The sequence below is a fragment of the Rhamphochromis sp. 'chilingali' genome, assembly GCF_963969265.1.
Source record: "Rhamphochromis sp. 'chilingali' genome assembly, chromosome: 6".
Taxonomy (NCBI): domain Eukaryota; kingdom Metazoa; phylum Chordata; class Actinopteri; order Cichliformes; family Cichlidae; genus Rhamphochromis; species Rhamphochromis sp. 'chilingali'.
Window position 1 is genome coordinate 42,008,286 of NC_137933.1, and position 19,272 is coordinate 42,027,557.

Genomic DNA, 19,272 nt, shown 5'->3' on the forward strand with positions numbered 1-19,272 from the left:
CATCAGGTGACGTCTCTATCAGACATCTGTACTCATCTGTACAGCCGAGTGTGACAACACAAAGACGACAGGCAGCATTTTCACGTTTGTGTCAGGCGGCTGAGGGAAAAACGACTAAATCGAGATGCTTTTAAAACATAAAGGCTAGAATAATCCAAACAACGTTAGTGGCTCTGTTTTTAGGTCGACTGACCCCTCACCTCCAACCGGTCGCAGCAGATGGCCCCGCCCCTCCCCGAGCCTGGTTCTGCCGGAGGTTTCTTCCTGTTAAAAGGGAGTTTTTCCTTCCCACTGTCGCCAGGTGCTTGCTGATAGGGGGTCAAATGATTGTTGGCTCCCTATCAGCTAACTGAAGCATGTACATGACAAAAGTTTGAAGACGCTGAAAGATGTTTGAAGGTATAAAAAGAACTTTGATGTTTGTGACTGAAGCAGCGTTTGGCCATCACGCGTCCTCGCCAGAGCTTCTCGTGCACGTTTGTGAGCTGCAGCAGTCTCTGCACAGTCAGGCTTGTTTCACTCAGCTCAGATCACTGACCCAGATCAAGACAGTCCCGACCTTCAGGTTTATGGCATCGGCACTTCTGTCCTGTTTACAGTAAAATACATTTACAGTGTTTCTCGCTGGGAGTGACTTTCATTTGAACGCTTGAGTCACAGAACGACTTAGCAAGAAAGCGTGATTAAGACACACATGAGATGAGATACCACTTCTCTTTAAACACCATCACGTCAGGGTTTGAATGACTCAGCTGTTGTGTTGTGTCCCTGATGTGGGGCGGTGTTTGTGTTGATGAGCGTCGCTCTGCCGAGTCGATGTTATCAGGAACCTCTTATGTTTCTTTCTGCAAGGACGAGTTAAACATAATTTAATATTGCACAACAGCAAGAAAAGTTTCCTTCACACTCTTTGTTGTTGTTCTGTCATATAAAGTCAAAACTTTATCACAGCCATCACCTTTAAAAAATGCAAATACCTCCAACTCCTAATAAAAAATAATAATAATAATAATAAGATGAATCCACGAAATATTTTAAACGTGTTATATATAAAACCACTAGTTCATAAACGTAATATTACAAATGGAACCTCCAGTCATCCACACATTCACACACTGGTGATGGCAGCTACGTTGTAGCCACAGCCACCCTGGGGCGCACTGACAGAGGCGAGGCTGCCGGACACTGGCGCCACCGGGCCCTCTGACCACCACCAGTAGGCAACGGGTGAAGTGTCTTGCCCAAGGACACAACGACCGAGGCTGTCCGAGCCGGGGCTCGAACCGGCAACCTTCCGATTACACGACGACCTCCCAACTCTTGAGCTACGATGGCCCCTACTGTTATCTTTAGCCGGCTAATCATCAGCTGTCACACGTCTAATCTGATCAATATTGGAAATAAATGAACATGTCTATGATCATATATGGAGAGAATGCCAAGAGTGTGCAAAGCAAAGGGCAGCTATTCTTAAGAACTCTGAAATGTAAAACATGATATTTCACAGGTTTTTGTTTATGAAATTTCATTTTATGAACATAAAGAAAAACCATTGAATGATACGGTGAGTTCAAACCTTTGCCTGGTAGTTTACATAAAACTCATTGCTATTTATTTTTAATGAATTAACTCTAAATTTATGAGGGTGCATCCACTTTGTGAAAGATGTAATTAAACACTACTTGATGTATATCTTTTAATATTAATGTGTCCCTGAGCGTTTGATCACTTGCAGAGTTGACATTTTTAAATACTACTACCGGTACTAATATTTTGATCGCCTACAGTTTCTTTCCTTTAAGTCGTGCTGTGACGTCGTGCGCTCGTGCTTCTGCAGAACCTCCTTCAGCCTGACGCTCACTTTGAGGAAAGGGCCGAGTCCCCTCATAGAGCTGCAGGGCGCTCTATCACTGACTCCCAGAGAACATGATAACATGCACACAAGGTTCACATGGGCTGGCGTCATGTGAACTGTAGGTGCAGCTGTTAGAGATGTAAGAGTCTTCAGTAGGTGATTTGTTTAACGCGCACAGGTCGGCCTCAGCGCACCACGATCCTTTGTGCTTTTGCTTTACGCTCAGTGTTTCATGGATCCTAAAACACACTGCACAGCTTTCCTGTTCTTAGACACCAAAACACAAACTGAGACTTTATTCACCACAAAAGTTGAGAAATTCCTGCGTTAAAGCAGCCGAAACTGGAAAGAAGCCAAGTGACAAAATAAAAGAAGAGCTTCATGAAGTGTGACAGAAAACAAAGCAGGACATGACTCGGCTTCAGATAAACAGCATGAAATAAAAACTAAGTGGAGAATGAGTGAAGGAGGCCTGCAGAGTCGCACGCTGGGCTGCTGCAGCTTCTGCTGACTAATACTAAAGATTATTAATTATCTCAAATCTCAGGGAAGCAGGAAGATTAAAGGTGGTGTTTTTTTAGCTTCTTCCTCTTCTTCATGCTGCCAAAAACCCATGAAGGCGTCTCTGGAAGTTTGGGAAGATTTCCCGCTGCTCTTTGTTTTGCTCTTACCGTAACTCTGCTGACCTGCATACGTCTCGCGTCCTAGAAGGAAGAATAATTAAATAGATGAAAAGATAAACAGTGAAGGGGATGTTTGACAGCATTTCACAGACGCTCGACCGGTCTGACTGTAACCTGCTGCTGTGCGAGGCGGGCGTGCCCGTCAGCTCACTGGATTTATAGCTTTTAGTTGCAGCAGGCCAGCTACAGGCGGGAAAATGCCAACAAATGTGATGCATGAATGTAAAACTATCCGGTCGTTCAGTGATGACACGACGAATCCTACTTCCGGGCCTAAAGTAGTCTGCGTTTAATATGGCTTTTGTGTTGTTAACATGTTTAATATTTTGTATTTTCTTCTATTTGATCTCAAAAAGCTCCTAAAACAGACAGTGATCCCTGTTGACCTCCCTCGGCTTTTATTACCGGTAATCATTTATTTAAGCTCAGTTTTTAAAACCTTAGGATGTAACTACAGCCCAGCCCATGCAGCAGTATATGAATGACTAACCTCGTATTGTGGATGGATTATCTCAGTTGTTCTCCTGGCTGAAGTTTGGTCCTTTTACAGCATCCTGCCATGCGATTACATTTGTTCCTGACCACCGAGAACACTCACGTTAACTTTTATCGAGTGGGAAAAAAGTTAGCTTGTTTATATTATGCTAACATAGCTGTGTCGCTAGCGGTCACGTAGCACATCATTATATACCAGCTAGCCCAACTTCAGTAACCCTACAAACGTCACTGCTGTTTAGTTTCTGTCTTCATTTATGCTGGAAGTGATAAGAAAGCTGTATGTTTTAATTTGTTTCCAAAACCCCGCAGTCAGGACATGCTATATTGTATTTAGATAGAAGCTAGCGAGCTAACTCCCTGCTAACTTCTAACTCCGTTAAATGTCATAAATTCCGTTTTCATGGATGCCTGGATGTTAAACTCAATTGTTACACCTGGTAGAGCAGAACGCTGATCATTTTATTAAAGATGAAAGACTTTAGACAGTTTTTCAACTCTCAGTAATGCCACAGTGATCGTTTGATATATGGACCTGCAGCGGAGTTTAGAAGAAGAAGTACTTTATTGAGCCCCGTAGGGAAATTCCTTTCTGCATTTAACCCATTCACTCAGTGAAGCAGTGGGCAGCCATTGGGCGCCCGGGGAGCAGTGTGTAGGGACGGTACCTTGCTCAGGGGTACCTCAGGGTAGCTGTTAAGGGGAATTGAACCCCCGACCTTCCGATCATGGGGCAACCACTCTACCTACTGAGCTATCCCTGTTTAGGCCCAGACACGGCTAGTGACGTCAGACTTAACGACCAGATAGTGCAGAAAAAAAAAAGTTCTTTAAAAATGTTCTCTAGCAAAATGCTAATTTGCTAATAGCATAATAGTACGGCACAGTGGAACAGTGGGTAGCACTGTTACCTCACAACAAGAAGGTCCTGAGTTCGATTCCACCACGTAAACTGCGCACAGGTCTTTCATGGAGCACTCTCCATGTGATCTTTATATTAAGTATACTGAAGCAGTCTGTAAGTCAGTTTAAATAATGTTATTTTTTAATTTCATGGAGAATCAATATTTCCCCGTCTTACGTTGTATTTTTGGGGCGTATTATGGGGATTATAACTTTTTAGATATTTTTCATTATTATTTTACATCGTTCGTTATGTTTTATGATGGATGTTCCTTAATTCAAATGTTTTATTTCACCGATCTAAATGCGATAAAGAAAAAAAATTCTACATTTATGTATTTGTAGTTAAATAATTTGCATTGAAATAAAAAAAAAACACTATAATTCAGTTTCACTGCAGAGGCTGTGTTATAAAGTTTTACAACTTTATTGCACAAATGTTGCAGAAACGCATATTTTCACTGCTTATAGATCAAATTCAGTGCTATTAAAACATTCACACTCAGGCTGTGCTGAGGCTCGCCTGCTCCACACTCTTCAGACGGTCGAGTTTCCCACTGAACTAAGAGACGTTTCATTTTCCTGAAAACGGCTGATAAATGTCAGCTGTGCCATGAAGCTGGGAACTGTGGACAACAGCTGCTCAGCTCAGTTATATTCAGTTTAATATTGTGCCAAATGACACCTCAAGGGCATTTATAAGGTCGAGTTCTACACTCGTACAGAGAGGACCGGGCAGCCGTCTGAGGAAGGCAGGGAGGTTAGACTGGATAGACTGGAACCATTAAAGTAGGTTATTGGCACAAACTGGTGCCCAGGCTCAGAAAAGTCCCCAGAGTGGATGTTACGCACCTTTCAGCCCACAGACACCGCCTGGAGCTGTTTTGGTAAACGCCACTGTTCCGCATCGTTATCGCTTTGTTTAACCGTTCTTACAAGTTCAGGCTTTGATTGCTGCGCGAGAGCTGTTTGGATCATGTGGGTGAAAAAGCAAACACAGAAATCTCCGGGAATAACCTGACGGAGCAATAGCACGCAGGTTTCACCCACCTCACATTTCCCCCAAATATTTAACGAGCATATTAGAAACTGTGTGTGTGTGTGTGTGTGTGTGTGTGTGTGTGTGTGTGTGTGTGTGTGTGTGTGTGTGTGTGAGAATGGTTGAATGAGGGTTGTAGTAAAATTGAAAGAGTCGTTGCTGAGGAGAAACGGCCCACAGAAGCTTCAGTCTGTTCACCGTGTTAGAGCGCTCTCCATGTGCTCTGTGGGTCTGAGCTGTGAACTGTGCCAACAGCAGCACGGCCTCACTTTGTACAGACAAACCTCAGAGCTGCAACCTTTAAACTGTGTTTACACGTTACTGCAGTGATCGCAGCACTTTTACAAACACATCTGCAATCAGCCACACTCACTTCCTCTTGTACAAATTCTTGTTTTTCTCCAAATTCAAGTGAAGCTCTGCCCCCTTTGCTTCTTACAAAAGTCTTGTTTTGGAAAGCCCCATGACGTCACCAGAGCATTCAAAAGCAGCCTCTGGGCTCCTGACCTCATCAGAAAAACGAGAAGCCCTTCGAGCTCACACCTACAGAGGCGTGGAGCTGCCGGTACGAGCGCTCTGACTGCTGGATTTAACGGCGACTGCTGACATGGATCAACTGTCTGATCAGGAGAACTGGGACCGGGTCCAGGCTGTGGCCAACTCCTTTGGGCCAGCGGGGAAGTTGTTGCTTCAGTCAGGTCGGGTTCTGGTCGGAGAGGGCAAGCTGGTAAAGCAGAGCCGCAAAAAGCGGCAGGCCAAAGCCTTCTTCCTCTTCAACGACGTGCTGGTGTACGGCAGCATCGTGCTGAACGGCCGCTGGCACAAAAAGCTCAAGGTTACCCCTCTAGGTGAGCAACCGATCCTCCTCTGCACATCGCTGAATCCAGCTGTGTGAAAAGCAGACAGCGTGGCGGGCAGAGACAGGTAGATGCTGCAGGTGGAGCAGGAGGTGCTGCACCGCCTGCAGTCTGTCTCTGACCGCTGCAGTAAACACTTTTCTTTTCGTTCAAAGCGTGCACACCTTTGTTTCCCGCACTAACGTGCCCTTCTTCTTCTTCTTCTTCTTCAGAGGACATCCTGCTGGAGGACCTGGAGGACGGCGTCAGGATGAAGAACCAGTGGCTGATCCGCACGCCCAGGAAGTCTTTCTACGTTTCCGCCGCCTCCTACGAGGAGAAGCGAGCCTGGATCGAGCACATCGAGGAGTGCAAGGGCAGAGTGACGCAGGGCGGTGACCGGAGGCTGGACTTTGCCAACACCTGGATCCCAGACCAGGCCTCCGCCGTCTGCATGCGCTGCTCCAGCAAGTTCACCGGGACCCGCCGCCGACACCACTGCAGAAAATGCGGCTTCCTGGTGTGCGGCCCGTGCTCCAGGAAGCGAGCGGTCATCGCACACATCGACTCCACTAAGCAGCTGAGAGTCTGTAAACCGTGTTACTTGAGTCTGGGGGTGGAGCTCCCCGAGCTGACCCGTCAGAGGTGGGACAGCGGCGGGAAGTCGGACGAAGACGAGCTGGAATGCTACAGCGAGGAAGAGGAGGCGGAGCACAGCCTGGAGGAGGAGGACCCCAGCAGGTGGATGGACTCCTGGTCCCCTTACACCTACATCAATCCAGAGCACATCAGGCCCCAAACATAGAGCCACGCTCGGCGCTGGACTCTGGGCCTTTGTGTCACACGTGGACTCAGTGCTGCGCAGCTGCGCGTGACACGCTCTGCACGCACTCTATTTATGACACCATGTTATTTATGTTTCATGAAACACCTGCTGCTCTTCTCTTTGTGCACAAACACTACTGTGAAGCTGTTCTCGTCTCTCAGACGTCGCTCTGACCTGCTGCGTTTCCCTCAGCCGTCCAGTGTGTGTGTGTGTGTGTGTGTGTGTGTGTGTGTGTGTGTGTGTGTGTGTGTGTGTGTGTGTGTGTGTGTGTGTGTGAGAACATGTGAACCACTGAAATAACAACGAACAATAAAGAATTCAATAAGAGAATCTTTGTCTGTGCTTTTCTCTCAGGATGGTTAAACGACTCTGAAATACTTGAAGACGTTTGAACTTTACACTTATTCTCGTCCCAATCAGCACATTTACACAAGACTTCCTGTTAGTCAAACTCTCACTGTGCCACAGATTGATCCTACACAAACATCTGCAGACAGATGGCCCAGTGAAGATGGGATTGATTATCCATCCATCCATCCATTCGCTTCCGCTTGTCCTTTTCAGGGTCGCGGGGGGCGCTGGAGCCTATCCCAGCTGTCATAGGGCGAGAGGCGGGGTACACCCTGGACAGGTCGCCAGTCTGTCGCAGGGCTAACACACAGGGACAGACAACCATTCGCACCTAGTGGCAATTTGGATTATCCAATTAACCTATCCCCACAAGCTGCATGTCTTTGGACGGTGGGAGGAAGCCGGAGTACCCGGAGGGAACCCACGCAATGGGATTATTCATTAGAATATTATTTTGTATCTCCAGGTTGATCATTTGACCCTAAACCATGAAAACATCCTTTGGCTTCAATTCAGTTTTATTCATTCAGCGCCGAATCACAACAACAGTCGCCTCAGCGTGCTTCATGTGCTAAGGTAACACCCCGACAATCATACAGGGAAACTCCAACAAGCTTCCGGTTAAAAGATGAGCTTCCCAACATTAGGTATTAGTTATGTGTCCCCCGAGTCAGGGTTTAATGGGGCTTTATAATTACAGTGTACTTATATTTACCTACAAGTATTTACAGTACTTTAAAGATCTGAATCATTTCATGGTAACTTTGTGGAAAAACAACAATATTTCCGCGTCTTACATCATAAGCACGCTGTACTTTTTCACGACAATGGCCGTATTATAAGTTCAACCTTGTCGAGCTTCCAGGTAGTTTAGCTGAACGGAGACGCTCTTCCTGAAAGTTTGAACAATGATTATGAAAGAAACAAATGAGACGGTATTTATAGTTTCCTTGTAAGCTGATAAGGGAGAACAGTCCTTATCACATTATGTTGTTCTTTCACATCAACATCAAAAATTAAAGATGCAATAATGAATCAATAAATAAAGATATAAAAATGCAGGATTAATATGGCCCACACCCTGACAGGCACATAGTTACAAAGTAACTTAAGGAGAAATTGTTTCTCTGCAACATCACTTAGAATTACTCAAGCAGTATCTAAAGTTACTTACAACATAATTGTAACTGCAACCGAGCTCCTAATGCTCGTCATGAAAAACCGGTTGAACAACAGTTTTACACAGTGCTGCCCATGCACGCCGCTGGCGTTTGCTTTGTAGAAAACATGTTTGCAGGCACGACCATAATCGAAGGTTTTGTTTATTTCAGTAGATCTCAAAGTCGATGAGATTTCAGGGAAATACCAGGATGTTAAGAGGAACTGCTGGCTCGGTGAGTAACACCCCGACAATCATATGAGCGACAGTGGGAAGGAAAAACTCTCTTTTAACAGGAAGAACCAGGCCTAGGGAGGGGCGGGGCCAGCTGTTAGATTTAATGCTAACTTTGCTTGAAACCATGCAGGTAAAATAAAAGCAACACAAGCTCTAAAACCAGTGAAGAGTGAAGGTCCTGCAGGTAATGTGAGCCCTTGGCAGTCAGCTGTTTGTATTGTAGGTGAAAGGTTGTTGTCGTTATTCACAGTCGATTGGTTTGGTGGTTTCACCGAGCCAGCAGTTCCTCTTAACATCCTGGTATTTCCCTGAAATCTCATCGACTTTGAGATCTACTGAAATAAACAAAACCTTCGATTATGGTCGTGCCTGCAAACATGTTTTCTACAAAGCAAACGCCAGCGGCGTGCATGGGCAGCACTGTGTAAAACTGTTGTTCAACCGGTTTTTCATGACGAGCATTAGGAGCTCGGTTGCAGTTACAATTATGTTGTAAGTAACTTTAGATACTGCTTGAGTAATTCTAAGTGATGTTGCAGAGAAACAATTTCTCCTTAAGTTACTTTGTAACTATGTGCCTGTCAGGGTGTGGGCCATATTAATCCTGCATTTTTATATCTTTATTTATTGATTCATTATTGCATCTTTAATTTTTGATGTTGATGTGAAAGAACAACATAATGTGATAAGGACTGTTCTCCCTTATCAGCTTACAAGGAAACTATAAATACCGTCTCATTTGTTTCTTTCATAATCATTGTTCAAACTTTCAGGAAGAGCGTCTCCGTTCAGCTAAACTACCTGGAAGCTCGACAAGGTTGAACTTATAATACGGCCATTGTCGTGAAAAAGTACAGCGTGCTTATGATGTAAGACGCGGAAATATTGTTGTTTTTCCACAAAGTTACCATGAAATGATTCAGATCTTTAAAGTACTGTAAATACTTGTAGGTAAATATAAGTACACTGTAATTATAAAGCCCCATTAAACCCTGACTCGGGGGACACATAACTAATACCTAATGTTGGGAAGCTCATCTTTTAACCGGAAGCTTGTTGGAGTTTCCCTGTATGATTGTCGGGGTGTTACCTTAGCACATGAAGCACGCTGAGGCGACTGTTGTTGTGATTCGGCGCTGAATGAATAAAACTGAATTGAAGCCAAAGGATGTTTTCATGGTTTAGGGTCAAATGATCAACCTGGAGATACAAAATAATATTCTAATGAATAATCCCATTGCGTGGGTTCCCTCCGGGTACTCCGGCTTCCTCCCACCGTCCAAAGACATGCAGCTTGTGGGGATAGGTTAATTGGATAATCCAAATTGCCACTAGGTGCGAATGGTTGTCTGTCCCTGTGTGTTAGCCCTGCGACAGACTGGCGACCTGTCCAGGGTGTACCCCGCCTCTCGCCCTATGACAGCTGGGATAGGCTCCAGCGCCCCCCGCGACCCTGAAAAGGACAAGCGGAAGCGAATGGATGGATGGATGGATAATCAATCCCATCTTCACTGGGCCATCTGTCTGCAGATGTTTGTGTAGGATCAATCTGTGGCACAGTGAGAGTTTGACTAACAGGAAGTCTTGTGTAAATGTGCTGATTGGGACGAGAATAAGTGTAAAGTTCAAACGTCTTCAAGTATTTCAGAGTCGTTTAACCATCCTGAGAGAAAAGCACAGACAAAGATTCTCTTATTGAATTCTTTATTGTTCGTTGTTATTTCAGTGGTTCACATGTTCTCACACACACACACACACACACACACACACACACACACACACACACACACACACACACACACACACACACACACACACACACACTGGACGGCTGAGGGAAACGCAGCAGGTCAGAGCGACGTCTGAGAGACGAGAACAGCTTCACAGTAGTGTTTGTGCACAAAGAGAAGAGCAGCAGGTGTTTCATGAAACATAAATAACATGGTGTCATAAATAGAGTGCGTGCAGAGCGTGTCACGCGCAGCTGCGCAGCACTGAGTCCACGTGTGACACAAAGGCCCAGAGTCCAGCGCCGAGCGTGGCTCTATGTTTGGGGCCTGATGTGCTCTGGATTGATGTAGGTGTAAGGGGACCAGGAGTCCATCCACCTGCTGGGGTCCTCCTCCTCCAGGCTGTGCTCCGCCTCCTCTTCCTCGCTGTAGCATTCCAGCTCGTCTTCGTCCGACTTCCCGCCGCTGTCCCACCTCTGACGGGTCAGCTCGGGGAGCTCCACCCCCAGACTCAAGTAACACGGTTTACAGACTCTCAGCTGCTTAGTGGAGTCGATGTGTGCGATGACCGCTCGCTTCCTGGAGCACGGGCCGCACACCAGGAAGCCGCATTTTCTGCAGTGGTGTCGGCGGCGGGTCCCGGTGAACTTGCTGGAGCAGCGCATGCAGACGGCGGAGGCCTGGTCTGGGATCCAGGTGTTGGCAAAGTCCAGCCTCCGGTCACCGCCCTGCGTCACTCTGCCCTTGCACTCCTCGATGTGCTCGATCCAGGCTCGCTTCTCCTCGTAGGAGGCGGCGGAAACGTAGAAAGACTTCCTGGGCGTGCGGATCAGCCACTGGTTCTTCATCCTGACGCCGTCCTCCAGGTCCTCCAGCAGGATGTCCTCTGAAGAAGAAGAAGAAGAAGGGCACGTTAGTGCGGGAAACAAAGGTGTGCACGCTTTGAACGAAAAGAAAAGTGTTTACTGCAGCCTGCTGCAGCGGTCAGAGACAGACTGCAGGCGGTGCAGCACCTCCTGCTCCACCTGCAGCATCTACCTGTCTCTGCCCGCCACGCTGTCTGCTTTTCACACAGCTGGATTCAGCGATGTGCAGAGGAGGATCGGTTGCTCACCTAGAGGGGTAACCTTGAGCTTTTTGTGCCAGCGGCCGTTCAGCACGATGCTGCCGTACACCAGCACGTCGTTGAAGAGGAAGAAGGCTTTGGCCTGCCGCTTTTTGCGGCTCTGCTTTACCAGCTTGCCCTCTCCGACCAGAACCCGACCTGACTGAAGCAACAACTTCCCCGCTGGCCCAAAGGAGTTGGCCACAGCCTGGACCCGGTCCCAGTTCTCCTGATCAGACAGTTGATCCATGTCAGCAGTCGCCGTTAAATCCAGCAGTCAGAGCGCTCGTACCGGCAGCTCCACGCCTCTGTAGGTGTGAGCTCGAAGGGCTTCTCGTTTTTCTGATGAGGTCAGGAGCCCAGAGGCTGCTTTTGAATGCTCTGGTGACGTCATGGGGCTTTCCAAAACAAGACTTTTGTAAGAAGCAAAGGGGGCAGAGCTTCACTTGAATTTGGAGAAAAACAAGAATTTGTACAAGAGGAAGTGAGTGTGGCTGATTGCAGATGTGTTTGTAAAAGTGCTGCGATCACTGCAGTAACGTGTAAACACAGTTTAAAGGTTGCAGCTCTGAGGTTTGTCTGTACAAAGTGAGGCCGTGCTGCTGTTGGCACAGTTCACAGCTCAGACCCACAGAGCACATGGAGAGCGCTCTAACACGGTGAACAGACTGAAGCTTCTGTGGGCCGTTTCTCCTCAGCAACGACTCTTTCAATTTTACTACAACCCTCATTCAACCATTCACACACACACACACACACACACACACACACACACACACACACACACACACACACACACACACACACACACAGTTTCTAATATGCTCGTTAAATATTTGGGGGAAATGTGAGGTGGGTGAAACCTGCGTGCTATCGCTCCGTCAGGTTATTCCCGGAGATTTCTGTGTTTGCTTTTTCACCCACATGATCCAAACAGCTCTCGCGCAGCAATCAAAGCCTGAACTTGTAAGAACGGTTAAACAAAGCGATAACGATGCGGAACAGTGGCGTTTACCAAAACAGCTCCAGGCGGTGTCTGTGGGCTGAAAGGTGCGTAACATCCACTCTGGGGACTTTTCTGAGCCTGGGCACCAGTTTGTGCCAATAACCTACTTTAATGGTTCCAGTCTATCCAGTCTAACCTCCCTGCCTTCCTCAGACGGCTGCCCGGTCCTCTCTGTACGAGTGTAGAACTCGACCTTATAAATGCCCTTGAGGTGTCATTTGGCACAATATTAAACTGAATATAACTGAGCTGAGCAGCTGTTGTCCACAGTTCCCAGCTTCATGGCACAGCTGACATTTATCAGCCGTTTTCAGGAAAATGAAACGTCTCTTAGTTCAGTGGGAAACTCGACCGTCTGAAGAGTGTGGAGCAGGCGAGCCTCAGCACAGCCTGAGTGTGAATGTTTTAATAGCACTGAATTTGATCTATAAGCAGTGAAAATATGCGTTTCTGCAACATTTGTGCAATAAAGTTGTAAAACTTTATAACACAGCCTCTGCAGTGAAACTGAATTATAGTGTTTTTTTTTATTTCAATGCAAATTATTTAACTACAAATACATAAATGTAGAATTTTTTTTCTTTATCGCATTTAGATCGGTGAAATAAAACATTTGAATTAAGGAACATCCATCATAAAACATAACGAACGATGTAAAATAATAATGAAAAATATCTAAAAAGTTATAAGCCCCATAATACGCCCCAAAAATACAACGTAAGACGGGGAAATATTGATTCTCCATGAAATTAAAAAATAACATTATTTAAACTGACTTACAGACTGCTTCAGTATACTTAATATAAAGATCAGTTTCTATAGTAATCTGATACAGTTCTGTTTAATAAGGAGGCTTTACTGAAACCAAGAGGATCCAGCCTCTGACATGTGGTTAATACTACAGTTTGTAAAAATCCAGAAACACTAAAACAGCCGTACACGTAACATGAACTCTGACCTCCTGCAGAGCCACACTTCCACTGATCCTCCCCATGTGAATAGATCAGAATAGATCTCTGTTACAAACTGGTATTCCCCTGAGACTTTGTAGTGAGAAATAAAAATAGTTTGTGGGCTGAGGCTGCGAGCGGTAAAATCGGAGCTGAGGCTGCGATCGAACCGTCAAACCGGTTTGTCTGTTTCTGGAACAGCTGGATGACTAAACGGTGCAAAGCTGGAAGGAACCAGGAGGAAGAATTAGCTGCAGATTTACTCCGACAGTCTAACTGTGCTTTATTGAAACCAATTAAACCTTTCACACCGTTAAACTGGGCCAAACTGGGAGCCAGGGGTGTCAAACATAAGGGGCCTTATGTTTGACACCCCTGCACGTGCTGCACGTGGCCCTCCCTGCTCTGCACAGCTGTACAGATGCAGATGATGATGTTACAAAAAATAAAAATAATTCCTGCATGTGGGAAACGGACGACATGGCAACACGCCATCAAAGGTAACGGGAGTGGGTTTACTGCCGTGGACTACTTTCAAACAGGAAATGACGGATATTCAACCTCAGCTTTAAAGTTTACATGAATATAGATTTTACAGCAGTTACGCGCGCGCGCCCGCGCGCGCGTGTGTGTGTGTGTGTGATGGATGCACGTTCACCAGCGAGGCTCCTGCGCAGCACGCTGCTGAGATTTCTGATAAACAAGAAGGAAACGATGACAGCGACAGTTTTACAAACACGTGGTCAGCAGCTCTCACACTCCTTCACTTCTTCTTTCCCAAAGAAGATTTCAACAGAAAGGAAATCAAACGTGTAACTTTGTTCCAGAGAAAATCGAGCTTCTCCTTCATCCCAGCGTTGCTTTCTTTCTTTGGAATGAGTTATAGGCTGCATATTTTCATATATTTATCAGACACGCTGGCATTGCTGGCAGCACTGCAGGCGGCAGCAGCAGCGCGCACTTTTACTGACGACCATCATCACTAAACTTCTTGTCAACAAAATTCTACTTCTCTACAGAAAGCCTTTTATTCTGAAAGGCAGGGACAGAAAGAGAGACGCGTGGAAGGGCGTAAAGCGTCGAGGGTCACATGCAGCCCACTGTGATCTGAAGTGAAAGCGGCCTGCTGTCAGTGTGACAGTTTCACCACACGTTTGATTCCTGAGGTGTCAGAATAAGAAAAACAAGTTTCCAACATTTCTACACAGTAAAGAAATCTGTCAGCACGACTGCAGGAAACGTTTACAATGACAGGAAGCTGGCAGCTGATTGGCCGGGCTGTCCTCTAAACATAAAGTTTATTGTTTCATTTACATATGGATGTTTTTCTTTATGTGGATAATTGTGAAAAACAGACATTTCTCATGTGACCTATGTGTGACCTGACGTGCATCTCCTGATAAATCTGTAACTACATGATGGCTCGACGGAGCCGCAACGCTTGACGGGGCGGTTCCTCCTCTGGGTGTAAATAAAACTATATGATCCACAGTCCTGTAATAATAACGGGGCGACCGTGGCTCAAGAGTTGGGCGTTCGTCGTGTAATCGGAAGGTTGACGGTTCGAGTCTCGGTCGTTGTGTCCTTGGGCGAGACACTTCACCCGTTCCCTGCTGGTGGTGGTCAGGGGGCCCGGTGGCGCCAGTGTCCGGCAGCCTCGCCTCTGTCAGGTGGCTGTAGCTACAACGTAGCTGCCATCACCAGTGGATGATTGTGTAAAGCGCTACGCCATTTACCAATCCTGCCCTCAAAGTTCTCGTACTAATGAGGGGGTCATGTATACAGTTGACCCACTGCCGTGTTACTTCAAATTGGATGTGAGCCACTGTTTATTCACCCCCGAATGTCAGTCTGTGTTTTTATTTCTGGGAGAACTTTCTGATTGAAACCGAGGACGTCCTGATGTCTGAGGCCGAGAAGCTGCAGAGAGGCTGACAGTAGGAACAGAGGCTCGGTGAAGTTTTGCAGCTGCACCGAGCGACGTGCAGATCACTCCTGGATGCAGTCGCGCCTTTGAAGCAATCCTGCAGGGATGTTGCGCCAACAGGCTGATGAAGTTTCTGCCTGATTCTTTGGAAAGTGGAGCAATGCCGTGTACGATTTCAACAGGTGGCATTTACAATAACGGCTCTCCAGCTGGTGATTTATTTCAGTGACGTCCTGGTCTCTGACTGAGGCCACAACGTCTCAGAACAAACACTCGGGCTCCGTGAGTCTCTACCGCGGTAAAGTGAGCCGTCATTTGTGAGCCGCGGTCAAGCCAGCCGCCTCTTATCCGCCGCATAAATTTCCTTGCGCTTTTACACCAGTCTTTACGGTAGCGCCTTTTCGCTTTATGTGCCGATTGAAAGCCTATACCCGCGCGCGCACACAAATTACAATGAAACAGCCCAATACAGTCAATACAATTATGGAAATTTCAGAAATTCATTAAAAATCATCCTGAGTAGTTGAGGTCCAACTTTCAACACATCCCTCCTCCGGGACACCTACCGTACCTGTGTGCCAAGTTTCATCTCAATCTGCTGCATCAATAATTGTTTAATATTGATGGATCAAAAGTGCTGCTGAGAGAGTCATGACAGGGACTATAAAGAGGCAGCATATTTGCTTGTCTTCACTGACTCGCTTTGAAATCCAGATTTTAATTTTGGAATATTAGGTGTACTTGTGGTTCCTATAGAATTTTAATGTTGAACAGGAATCAGAGTCTTCATCTCTCAGACCTCTCTTCTGTGGATGCAGCTCACATCATTCTGTACAATACGATAATTTTTAATTCTACAACTGTTTATAACCTGCATAGTTCACATTTCTGTATAGCTGTATATCTCATATTCTGTATAGTTTTTCATATTTATATCCTGTTCATAGCTTGTACTCACTACAGCCTGTACATACTTATAGTTATAGAATATTCACAACTTACTTCATACCGTGTACATTATAACATACCATAATAGACCCATTTCTGTAATATACTTACATACCTATATTATTGCTAATATATATTGTAATACATCTATTACAATATATACTTCTTGATGGATGCAAACTGCATTTCGTTGCCTTGTACCTGTGACATGTGCAATGACAATAAAGTCGAATTCTATTCTAAATTAATTCAGAAGACAAACACCCGTCTCTGCTTTTGAGCTTAGCATTAAAACCCTCAGTTTTGACAAATAATACAGTTATAGTGGATCAGGTGACCCTGAATCTTCCCTTATTTGTGCTGCAATAAGCCTAGGCTCTTGCTGGCTTCCCATCATGTATGAATTTTTTCCTTCTTTGCTCGTTCTGTGTTTATACACCTCTCTGCATTTCATCATTAGTTAGTATGTATCTCTTGCACAGTGTATATGTTGTCCTATGGCTGTCTCTCCTTGAGCCTGTTTCTGCCAGATGTTTCTACCTCTTCAAATGGAGTTTTTCCTTCCCACTCACACTAAATGTTAGCTCATATGGGTACTTAAATTGTTGGGGTTTTCTTTGTATTATTGTTGTGTTTTTACCCAGCAACATAAAGTGTCTTTAGGTCACTGTTGTTGCGATTTGGTGCTGTATAAATAGAATAGAATAGAATAATGTACTTCAGACCGGGAGATTGGCAAAATGTATAAATAGGATGGCGATTAGGGGAATTGGAGACAGCTGTGTAACACAGCAGGGATACATTGGGAATAAGAAGACAGTGGAAGTAAGACTCAACACAAGAGACAAGAGGCCACCAAACTAAAACACAGACCTAAGACACACGAGCTTGACACAGACAAAAGCATCAACAGACATGAAGACAAGACTGGCTTTAACACTAGAGTGTTTTCACAAGTCTTCCATCCACTTGTGGAACGCTGAAGAAGAACTACACTTAAAAGCAACATGGGACTGAAAACAAAAGAATACATAATGTAAACATATCATCAAATAATCCAGGACTCACAAGCAATGATATGATGAACAGAACTATAAAGAACAAAGCTGAGAAATGCTTGGTAAACTGACCTAGGACTATGTCATCATGTCATTTTTTAATATCATAGTTAATGTGTCCTGATTTGTAGATAGTGCCATCTTACAAATACCAGGAAATCCAACTGGGTGACAAGCCAGAGTTGTCTGCCCACACACCCACTGACTAGAAAAAGGGTCCAGGACTCTTCAAGCTGGGATACAGGCATCAGAGAAAAAGATGTAAACAGATAGAAAGTCATCAGGAAGGCATAGTCTGTTGTTGCTGCTGCTGTCAGACTTTTTCATTCATCCACTTGTGTCAGACACATACTGAACAGGAATAAACATGACTCACTGCACTCTCACTTTGTATGCCACAATGTTTGCTTAGACACCTGTATGCTTATATTACATTAATGTTAAAACTTGTGTTCCTATGTCTATATATAAGTTTATTTTCATATCTCTATATTAATCTATTTATAGCTCCATTCCCTCACTTCATTTTATACAATATCTTTGTTCCTGCATGAGAGCTATTTAAAGTGGTTTCACACACAGTGCCTCCAGATGAATACAGAGTTTTGGACAGCAGAGGCTGGAGAGTGGTATTGCTCTCTGTGTGAAAAATAACTACTTATTTGAAATGAAGATGAATGTATGTTGTCAAGGCAAAAAAAAAAGGTTTTTCTTTTAAACAGTACATTGCATAATGAGAGTTGGCAGTTCGTCTTGTAATTGGAAGGTTGCCGGTTTGAGCCCCGGCTCCCACAGTCTCGGTCGTTGTGTCCTTGGGCAAGACACTTCATCTAAAACCTACTGGTGATGGCCAGAGGGGCTTTTTTTGTTCTTTTCAGTACATTTTACTTCATGTTCATTTTCATTTTTATGATGTTTCTACTTTTACATAATTCCTCCCACATAGCATAATTGGTATGGCCTGGATCTGTCCCACACAATGTGCTGACACATGGCCTGCGTACCGCAAAGAATGACGGCCCTCTGGTGGCCCAGATCTGGTTTACCAGAGGTGGCCCACACATGCGCCAGCACAAGGCCAGTTGCAGACACACTGCTGGCCCTGTGCTGGCCCAGAACAGTTTCAGCTCTGGCCCCAGATGTCAGCCTAATGTGTACCTTAGCCATGTAAGCCATGTAATAACAACATGTGCTGGAACATAATAGTGCAAAAGTAACATGACGAAACTCTGTTCAGACAGTGAATGGACTGATTCTTATACAGCACTTTTTTACTCACCCATATTACTCAAAGTGCTCTATACAACATGTCACATTCACCCAATCAGGCCAAATGTGGCATGCCATCACATAAACAGTGCCATCTTACCATGCCAGAAGTCAGCCAGCAGTGCCGGCTTGACACCAGATCCAGGCAAGACCCGTCTGCTATGTGGGATGACTTGTTCTTTTGGCGTTTTAGTTGTGGATTATGTTTGGGCTGTGTCTCTTGCCCTTTCAGTATTGTTTTCTTGTGCTTCTAAGTGTCCCTTTGTTTCTTTTTAGGTTATGTAGTATGGGTTAGAGATATTTTGTATGTTGTTTTTGTTTAATAAATCCGCCTTTTGGATTATTCCCTGATGTGCCTGAGTTCTGTTATTTAGTGTCACTTTGAAAGGACACACATCCAGCATTGACATATAATTGTTCTTTCAATTTTTGATAAAGATTACAGTGAATTGAGATGTAACTTGGCACACAGGTACGGTAGGTGTCCCGGAGGAGGGATGTGTTGAAAGTTGGACCTCAACTACTCAGGATGATTTTTAATGAATTTCTGAAATTTCCATAATTGTATTGACTGTATTGGGCTGTTTCATTTAAATTTGTGTGCGCGCGTGCGACTGTTCGCGCGCGGGTATAGGCTTTCAATCGGCATATAAAGCGAAAAGGCGCTACCGTACAGACTGGTGTAAAAGCGCAAGGAAATTTATGCGGCGGATAAGAGGCGGCTGGCTTGACCGCGGCTCACAAATGACGGCTCACTTTACCGCTGTGAGTCTCTGCAGGTGGACGGACGTCTAAACGCTCCTACTGGTGGAACCGTTCTGCTCTGTCAGTGTCTGATCCTCCCGTTAACTGTAACAGGCTGTGACTCATTCACGGGTGAAGGACGTCCTGCCCT

General features: G+C 45.2%; 2 protein-coding genes across 2 annotated transcripts; one reads left to right on the plus strand and one right to left on the minus strand.

The window, feature by feature from the left end:
• Window positions 1-4,316: 4,316 nt before the first annotated feature.
• On the plus strand, window positions 4,317-6,916 carry plekhf1 (pleckstrin homology domain containing, family F (with FYVE domain) member 1). Its single transcript, XM_080885396.1, has 2 exons — window positions 4,317-5,823; window positions 6,045-6,916. Exons 1-2 carry the CDS (start codon window positions 5,583-5,585, stop codon window positions 6,614-6,616), a joined length of 813 nt encoding a protein of 270 aa, XP_080741522.1. The 5' UTR covers window positions 4,317-5,582; the 3' UTR covers window positions 6,617-6,916.
• A 3,163-nt stretch (window positions 6,917-10,079) lies between these two features.
• Window positions 10,080-15,391, minus strand: LOC308398185 (pleckstrin homology domain-containing family F member 2-like). The gene is made up of 2 exons (XM_080884658.1): window positions 11,229-15,391; window positions 10,080-11,000 (listed from the first exon to the last, which is right to left on the minus strand). The coding sequence occupies exons 1-2, from the start codon at window positions 11,467-11,469 to the stop codon at window positions 10,429-10,431; spliced, it is 813 nt and encodes a 270-aa protein (XP_080740784.1). The 5' UTR covers window positions 11,470-15,391; the 3' UTR covers window positions 10,080-10,428.
• Between the last annotated feature and the right edge of the window lie 3,881 nt (window positions 15,392-19,272).